This window comes from Equus quagga, unplaced genomic scaffold, assembly GCF_021613505.1.
Source record: "Equus quagga isolate Etosha38 unplaced genomic scaffold, UCLA_HA_Equagga_1.0 HiC_scaffold_1431_RagTag, whole genome shotgun sequence".
NCBI classification, from domain to species: domain Eukaryota; kingdom Metazoa; phylum Chordata; class Mammalia; order Perissodactyla; family Equidae; genus Equus; species Equus quagga.
The window spans coordinates 4716-14138 of record NW_025792625.1 but is presented as its reverse complement, the minus strand read 5'-3'; the positions used below and the strand labels follow the sequence as shown (position 1 = coordinate 14138).

The 9423-nt window shown below is 38.3% G+C and overlaps 1 protein-coding gene across 1 annotated transcript; it reads left to right on the top strand.

The window, feature by feature from the left end:
* Nucleotides 1-685: 685 nt before the first annotated feature.
* LOC124231978 (ATPase PAAT-like) lies at nucleotides 686-9221 on the top strand (the record flags this gene model as incomplete). The annotated part of the gene is made up of 3 exons (XM_046648972.1): nucleotides 686-754; nucleotides 2854-3060; nucleotides 8135-9221. Coding segments are annotated over 3 exons (735 nt in total), but the record flags the coding sequence as incomplete, so codon positions are not given.
* Nucleotides 9222-9423: the final 202 nt, after the last annotated feature.

Below are 9423 nucleotides of genomic sequence, written 5' to 3'. Positions count from 1 at the left end.
CAGGCGTAGAAATTTAGGTCTCTAGGGATCTTAAAGACCGTCTAGATCAGTGCAGTTGTTTTTGTAAATGTGGCAATTGAGAGCCAATAGATGGCGGATAAGTTGGTAGAAGATCATGACTAGTTAGGGGAAGAATTTGATTAGAGTGAAGTCTTAAGTGTTTCTTGTCTGTCTCCTTTAACTCACACGGGGGTCTGTTTTCCAAAATTTAATTTGTCCATCAGTCTAGAACTCTGAACGGTTTTTCTTGTAGGAAGCCCATTACAGATAGTCCACGAGCCAAGCTGCCGTATCCGCATATTTAACCTGTTACTATACTTTTGACTTTTTGTGACTTCTGACAAAGATTCTGTCCTAATCTTTCTTTCATATAACTCAGCATATGAACTGTTTATATACCTTGCATGTTGGAAGTAATAGATTGTTTTTTTGAGCTTCAAAATAGGCTCTGTGCTACATGTTTATACATTTATTATCTAATTAAATTATCTTAGATAGCTAGTAAGTGGTAGATGTAGTCTTTATACCCAGTGCAATTGAGTAGGAAGCCATAACTGTTTATGCCTCACTGAGAAAACTGAGTCTCAGGATTTAAGTATTGTCCTGGAAACTTTTATTTTTCAATATAAGTACAAAGTGGTAATGTATCAAAGTAAAAAAATTAACTTCTTTTATTTCTAGTGAACCTGAAAAGATTATTTTATACAAAAAATATCTGAAATTGGAGTCCTCCACACATGCTTGTAAAATAAAGGTAAGTCGTCACTAAATTATAACTAACGTGAAAACTGTAGTTTTTGTACTATATATACTTATTTTGTGTTAGTTTGGTAGTGCAGTTAGTCCCACTTGGTGCCTGGTTTTAGTTTGGAAATACTTAGTAAACATGTAAAAAGAAATTCCTTTCTAAAAAGTTATCAACATTCTTCTTTTAAAATTTGACCACTTAATAGCTATCACAATATCATGTCATGTACTATTATTAATACAGTAGTATTGTACTCTTAAGCCTCTTAAGCCTTGCAAAACTGAGTTAAAAGCATTTTTTATCTTTATAACGGTGCCAAGAAAACCACAAGCTGTTTTGGTTCCAAAATATTGAGAAAGATAGAACACAGAGAAGTTTCAGACAAGGGCACCATGAAGTCAAAGAGATTTGGACTGGTGTCTTCAGCATGCAAAATACTGTTCAAGCAATCTTTGATAATGTCATCTGATCTAGGGAAAGGATATTGAGGGGGAAATCATAAACCCTGACCATCAAGTGAGCTCTGTTGCTGTCTCACAGAATAGCCTTGGGCAGATTTTTTCACCTGTTTGGACGTACCTTGTGGGTAATATTAGGGGGCTGAAGAAAATCCTTGGATTATTTTATCTCTAAAATTTTATGCTTATTATTGCTTACAGAAGATCACAGAACTGGTTATTCCAAGATGTTGTTTAGGTAGTATATACTAATAGCTTCTAAAGTCATTTAAATAAAGTGATTCAGTCATTCAAGAAATATTTGAGTACTGATTGATGCCAAGTACTGCACTAGACATTTAGAAACTGGCAGTAATAAAATAAATTGGAACAAAGCCCTCACATTGCTCATATTATAGTTGGCAAGACTGATAATAAGATTCAATGTGCAAACTATGTGCGATGTACATCTGATAGTGACAAAGGCTTGGGGATTAAGAAGTGGAAAATGGATAATATGGCAGTTGGAATGTGGGTGTATAAATTTAATGAGGTGTTTACTTAATTGCTGTTGACTGTGCTGTCTTTGGTGCCACTCGGAGTTTTTAGATCATGGATCTGTATTCACCTGTGTCTTTGTGTGATATATGAGTTTGTGTGTGTCTATGAAGGTAGGTGTTTTTTGTAACTGTTCTATGGAAGTACATGGGAGTGCAAAGAGTTGTTTCATTTAGGGAAATCCTGGGGTTTGTATGAAGGCTTCTTCTGGGGCAGTAGTATATGAAAGTTAAAATAATAGTTACTGATGCATAGTTTTGAGCACTTACTTAGTGGTCAATACTGGCAATTTTAATATATAATTATCAGACAACCATGGAAATCATTGTTGTTACCCTCCCTTACTTTATTCCTGACTTAAATTTTGGCCTTTGCCCACGGTTGCATTGGCTATAAATATCAGAGTCATCATTGGACCCAAATCTGTATGATTTTAAATCCTGTTCCTGTTCTACTTTGCTACTCTTGCCCATATCACGCATGAAATGTCTTGTTTCAGAAACACAGATGAAATTAGGCAACATTAAGCTGTAGGGAAACTACTGGGATAGAAGCCAGAAGAATTAGATTCAAAGCTCGACCTTACTAATGGGTGTCCTTTGACACGTTAGAAAATCACCTCTGACCTCATCTTTTCAGTGTGCAAACTATTGAGCTGTATTAATCATCTTCACATTCCCTTGCAGTTCTAAATTCTAAAAGACTGACTTATAGTTAGTATTTCAGTAAACACTTTGGGTGGGCTCTAGACAGCCTTATTTTGTGTTAAGTAATATTATAGCAAGTTGTAGGATGTTAAAGTCTCAGATTGGTGTAGTTTAAGTTCCTTAAACTAAGTAAATAAAATGTTATTTTATATCACCCCCACCTCTATTTGTTATTTTACATGTAATCTTTTAGTTTGAAAAGTACTTTTTAATTTGAATACTTTTTCTGAGCTTTATGATAAATTGGAATTTTCTCCTATGACTATTCTAGAGAAAACTTAAAAATTGTACTTAAAGTTAACCTTTGATTCTTGAATGCTTCACTCTTAGGTAATAACAAGAAACTTTAAGTGATGATTGTTTTCATTCATTATTTTCTGGAATTTTGTTTGTTTTATAATAGTTGCTCTCCTTTGGTGAAAAGCAGTGTGTGTTCATCAGTAAACTTGTCGTACACTTGAAGCCAGTTTCAGCAAATTCTTCAACAAGCCCTCAGGCTCTAGGATCAAGGATAGACCTTGACAGGGTCCAAACCATCATGGAGTCCATGGGGTCTAAGTTATCACCTGGAGCTCAGCAACTGATGAATATGGTTAGATTGCAGCAGCAGGTAAGTAGAAATGGATTTCTTTCCAGATACCATTAAAAATGTTGAGATGATGGCTTTTTATAAGGACACGTGGTGACTTAAATTTTTTCTTTGAACTTTTACTATTGATTTGACTTATTTTTTTGTCTATTTTTTGTAGGTTTTCTGTTTGTGGCTATTGTGAGGCTGGTGTATAATAACCAATGTAAATAGCAATCTGTATTAACTTGATGGCCTCTTAAGTTTGACATCTTACTAAAAGCCCTACACTTTTACTCCCCCCGCCCCTGTTTTGTGTTTTTGATATCATATTTTACCTGTTTTATTTTTGTGTATCCCTTAACCTCTTGTCATAGATATAGATGATTTTAGTACTTTTATCTTTTGACCTTCATACTAGTTTTATAGGTTTTGATCCACTACCTTACTGTATGTTGCCTTTACCGGTGATATTTTTCTTAAGTAATTTTCTTATTCCTATTTGTGGTCTTTTCGTTTCTACTTAAGTAAGTCCCTTTAACATTTGTAAGGCTAGAATAGTGGTGATGAACTCCTTCGGTTTTTGCTTGTTTGGAAAACTCTTTATCTCTCCTTCCATTCTGAATGATAACCTTGCTGGGTAGAGTTTTCTTGTTTTTAGCTTTTGTCCTTTCAGCACTTTGAGTGTATTGTGCCATGCCTTCTAGCCGATAGGGTTTCTCCTGAAAAGTCCCTGGTAGCCTTACGGGGTGTTCTTTGTATGTAACTTGTTGCTTTTCTCTTGCAGGTTTTAGGATTCTCTTTTTATCTTTAATTTTTTTGACATTTTAATTATAATGTGTGTTGGTGTGGGCCTCTTTGGGTTCATCTTGTTTGGTACTCTCTAGGCTTCCTGTACATGGATGTCTGTTTCCTTTCCCAGCTTAGGGAAGTTTTCAGCTATTATTGTTATTTTTTATTGAGATCATAATAGTTAACAACATTGTGAAATTTCAGTTGTACATTATTATTTGACCATCACCATATAAGTGCTCCCCTTCACTGTTTGTGCCCACCCTCCAGCCCCCTTTCCCCTGGTAACCACTGATCTGTTCTCTTTGTCCGTGAGTTTGTTTATCTTCCACATATGAGTGAAATCATATGATGGTTGTCTTTCTCTGTCTGGCTTATTTCCCTTAAGATAATACCCTCAAGGTTCATGTTGTTGCAAATGGGATGAATTTGTCTTTTTTCTGGCTGAGTAGTATTCCATTGTATATATATACCACATCTTTCTTATCCAGTCATCAGTCAGTGAGCACGTGGGTTGCTTTCGCATCTTGGCTATTGTGAATAACGCTGCAATGAACATAGGCTTATGTAAGAGATGCCTTATGAGGCCCAGCAGTTTGGTCTCCTCTTGTCACCTGTCACATGCTCCAGGGCTATCCCCTATGTGGGCTGCCTGTGCCCTTCTGTTGTGGCAGGGTTGCTGTTGAGCTGCAGGCACATGGGTAGTAGGCTAGGCTGGCCCCCAGGCTGCCTGGTTGTAAGTTTCGGTTGTGTGCAGCTGCTATGGGCTCTTTATTTGGTGGGGCAAGCCCCCAGCATGGCATACTGCAAGTTCAGTAGCATACAACTACTGCAGTTTTGTTGGTAAGCCAATTAGGCCCCCAGTGTGGCTGGTTACTAGGCTCTGGGGCACACAAATGCTGCAGGCCCCTGATGCGGCTCCCTGCTGTGCTCACTTGTCTGTATTTCGGGGGTGGAGAGTGGGATAGACTTAAGTGAGGCTTGCTGCACAGCAGGCAGTTGCTGTGAGCTAGCTTTTAGGTGGGGCCTGCCTCTGCAAAGAACTAGCTTATGGTCAGGCCAGGCCCCGAGTGCAGCAGTGCACAACCATTTCAGGCCTTGGAAAGTGGGGCAGATCCCCTGGGGGCCTGTTTGCGGCAGCTGAGAGCCCAAGTCCACCATGGACCCCCAAGGCCACCGTGGGTCCACATAGCCACCGTGGGCTTACTAGTGGGCGGTGCCACTCCCTGGGGCAGGCTTCCTGCTGCCTGGTTTTTCTCAATTGCCTCAGACACTAGTGGGCAGGGCAGACCCCTATGTTATAAGGCTAGAGGAAAGATTCTAATGGTGCCAACCAGCCTGCCAGACTCTGTGACAGCACAACTGACTAGGTTGCAATAATGGCTGCCTGTTGGGCCGGCCCGGTGGCACAGCAGTTAAGTTCGCACGTTCTGCTTCTCGGCAGCCTGGGGTTTGCTGGTTCGGATCCTGGGTGCGGACATGGCACCGCTTGGCATGCCATGCTGTGGTAGGTGTCCCACATATAAAGTAGGGGAAGATGGGCATGGATGTTAGCTCAGGGCCAGGCTTCCTCAGCAAAAAGAGGAGGACTGACAGTAGTTAGCTCAGGGCTAATCTTCCTCAAAAAAAATAAAAATAAAAAAATAATGGTTGCCTCCAGTGTCTCAGTCCCTGGGGGCTGGGCCCAGCTGCCTCCTGCCTCTTTGGGGTGTATTCTGAGCTTGGTAAGTGAGTCTCTTTTAGCAGGGGACTAGGCACTTTTCTATCTGGCATTTTTGTGCTTGTTTCTGGGTCGAGTGAGTCCGTGCATGGGCCCTTTAAGAGCAAGTTTTCCTTTCCCTGAAGTTCTGTAGTTTTCCTGGGCGTATTCCCCATTGGTTTTCAAAGCCTGCAAAACCAGATATTATGGGATCTCATCTCCCTTGTGCTGGATCTAAGATCTGGGGTGCCTCATGTGGAGCTCAAAACCCACGCTCCTCTGGGAAAAGCAGCATACCTTTGAGATCGCTTCTGACCGTGAAATGCCGTGGCTGGGGTGTGGTTTTTTTCCCTCAACGGGGCTGTTTCTCTGCCTCTTTCACCCCTGTCTGTGTTGTCCCTTGTTGTGGAGATTCTTTCTATCCAGTTTTCAGATCTTTCTCAGAATATATTGTTCCACAGGTAGTTGTGGTTTTGTTGTGTCCATGGGAGGGGGCGACTTCAGGATCCTCCTATGCTGCTATCTTGTAAACTTCAGATGTTTTTGGTAGGATGAGTAGCAGTACATAGAAGAAATTTGAACATCTGTTTTTGTATACTTGTTCAAATATCTATTTAGGGTAAATTCCTAGAAGTGGAATTATTTTGGCAAAGGGTAAGCCCTTTAAATTATTTAATATGTATTTAGTTGTCTACTTTCTAAAGGATTTGATGTGACTTGCCAAACAATCTATGATAAGACTAGTAAAAAATAAGAACTGAATAAACTCACATAAAAACAAGTAGAGAAATAGTCACCAGGCACCTGAGATTTGTTCATTTACATGTAGACTTACCTGTGAATGTCTTGATATTTAATACAAAGAAAAATCATCTGAAGAGCTCTCATCTGAGAAAAAATGACTAAAAGTCTGAATTTCTTATAATAATTCAGAATATTAAGATATGTCAGAAAAGGATAATTTGCTAACAAATACCTTCACATTTGGATTTTTCTATTTAAATTTTCTGTCAGATGAATAGTCATCCCTAATTTTGACATTGGCTCTAATGTAAATATCATTTGTTAATGCAGATTTGCCAGTTTTCTACCATACTTTTTTTGAGGTATGACAAAGAAATAAATGAGTTTTTCCATTGTGAGTGAGTAAAGTTCCTTTCATTCAGCTAAAGGAGAATTGTCTAATTCTAAAATTTATATGTAATTATATATAATCCATTGTTCCAGGATTAATTTAAGGTTTATTCAAAACTTGGATTCAAGAGAACCAGATGAGTTGACGGTAGGTTAACATTTCTCTATAAAGAGACTTCTTCCAAAGTGCAATTCTGTGAAAGAATTTCTCTTGGGACTTGACATCACAAGCTCCCCCTCCCAAAAACCTCACACACACATACTTCTCTGGCCCTCATTATTCCCCTTTTCTATTTTTTTTTTTCCCTAAAGTATTTATCATGATCTCCATCCACAGGAAACATTTTCTTTTCTTTTTTTCCCTTTCCCTTTCCCCTCTCCTTGTTTCCTTAGCATGTAGGCTCCATGAGGTCAGGGATTTTAATTTGTTTTGTTCACTGCTGTATTTTTTTTTCCAGCGCCTGAAACAGTATCTAGCACAGAGTAGATTCCTGGTAAATATTTACTGAATAAGTAATGTTGGTTTAGCTTAGTCCAGAAATATACTTTTTAGAATATGTAGATAAATGTATGAACTGAGTTTGTTCAGCTAATCTTGAATAATACTTTTCAGTCTGTCTCTCAGCACCTGTTGAGCAGGAATAAGTATGGGCAGGTGTCTGCTGATACCAATCTTTAGTAGACATCTGTGTTTTGAATTTAGGATAGAGTCTTATGCCCTGACACTTCATTAGGCTAGAGTTTGTTTTGCTTTTCTCTTGTGGAAAAATTGAAGATCATAGCAAGGAGATATCATAACCTTCTCTTCAAGACAAGCCAGAATCTTCTCAGGAAATAGTACTGCATAAGCAGTTGACTGCAGGTCACAAAAGAGAACTCTTACTATCCTGGAAATTCTTAAAGCAAACATAGCCAAAAGGTAGCTCATTTTAGTCATTGAAAATGTCACAAATGTACCCGTAGTACATCTAACTTTAAATAGTGTAACTATCTGTGTAGTTTCCGTGAAAGGTTCATTGCAAAAGACATGCCTAAGCAAAAATGAGTAGTTTATCATATGTTGAAAGTTGATGAATGATATTTAATTATAGGAAAATTATAAATTATGACTCAATTGAGAGTCCTGTATTTTATTACTATAAATTAGGGAGGGCTTTGTAATAAAAACATTAGTGCCAGTGCAGTTTTACTAAGCATGCTAATGTTTATTTTAGTATTTTCTTTAGAAAAAACTACGGTGAAATGGGGAAAGGCCCTGACTCTTAGAGTTAGGTGGCCCAAGTTTATGTTCTCATTCTGTCACTTACTAGTTTTGTTACCTTGGCCAAGTTACCTTTAGCCTTGGTCTCCTCAACTTAATTTTGGCTTACTTCTTATGTATATTTTGATCAAATGAAAGAATGTACATTGCCTGACATAGTAATTATCCCCAAAATTAGCTCTCATTACTATTAATATTACTAGTAACATTTACTTCTTTACCTTGCTTAGAATTGTATTCCCATTGGAGAGCAGCTTCAGTCGGTTTTGGGAAATACTGGACACAAGCATATGATTGACCTACAATCATCGTCTACTTCAGGAGCCTTCAGCAAGTCATCGTCCACACCTTTTCCTTTTAGAACTGGATTGACATCTGGAAATGTGCCTGAAAACTTAAAAGCTTACCCTGATAAAAGTACGCAGCCACTTGGTGGAGGAAATATTGCAAACCTTGAAGAGCGTAAAATTGTGCCACAAAACCATTCTCTTCTTGAGAATGATCTTAAAAATGCACTATCTTCTTTCCTATCAAAGAAAGCAAGTGATAACTCAAATATACCAAACTCTGAGCTGCTGCCTCTTCTACAGAGTATGTGTAGTCAAGGTAACCATTTCCACGTAGGACGTAACACCAAGTGGCTGGAAAACATCACTAAGCCCAGTGAAGGCATTGTTGGTGCTGCGTAAGTATTTATTTTAAGACAGCGGTGGCTTAGATCTGTTAGATGGGAGAATCAGCTGAAGGGAGACAGATTTGTCTCAATGAGTATCTTGCCTGAAAATCTGTTTCTGGAAATAATTTTAGGAGCTTTTACATTTTACCGTTAACACACTTAAAGGGAATAACTATTACACAGAGTAGAATTGGTTGCTTTGAAAGAGGTTCCTAAAAGTGGAGGTGTTGAGCTCTTGAAGTGTTACAAACATCATGTAGAGGTTGGACTAGAACATTATTTGCATAAATGGAGTGGGGCTGTGGACCCATAATCTTTATATTGTTTTTATTTAAGTTTGTACTAAATTTTTTGGCTAAGTATGTTAAGCATGTCATTGTAACAGAATTTCTTTGTAGATCATGTTTGGCCTAGGCTAATTTTGGAATAATCAAAACTATATTAGGATGCTAACTATTTATAATATATAGTATATAAGCCCTTATCCCCTGATCTTATAATCCCATATTTTTGCAGTACATTTGATTAAGAGATGGTTAAGTATTTACTGTGTTCCCTATCCTTTACATAAATATTTTGTTGTCACTGCCATTGAGTCACTTCGGACTCCTGGTGACTCTGTACAGCAGAGCGAACCCCACACGGTCTTTTTGTGCCATCATCTCATCTTCTGGTGCTATATCAGACAATGCTCCTCTACTATTCATAGGGTTTTCTTTGCCACTTTTTTCAGAAGTAGGTGGACAGGTCCTTCTTCCTAGTTCATCTTAGTCTGGAAACTGCACCAAAACCTGTCCACCATAAATGACCCTGTTGGTATTCAAAATACCAGTGGCATAACTT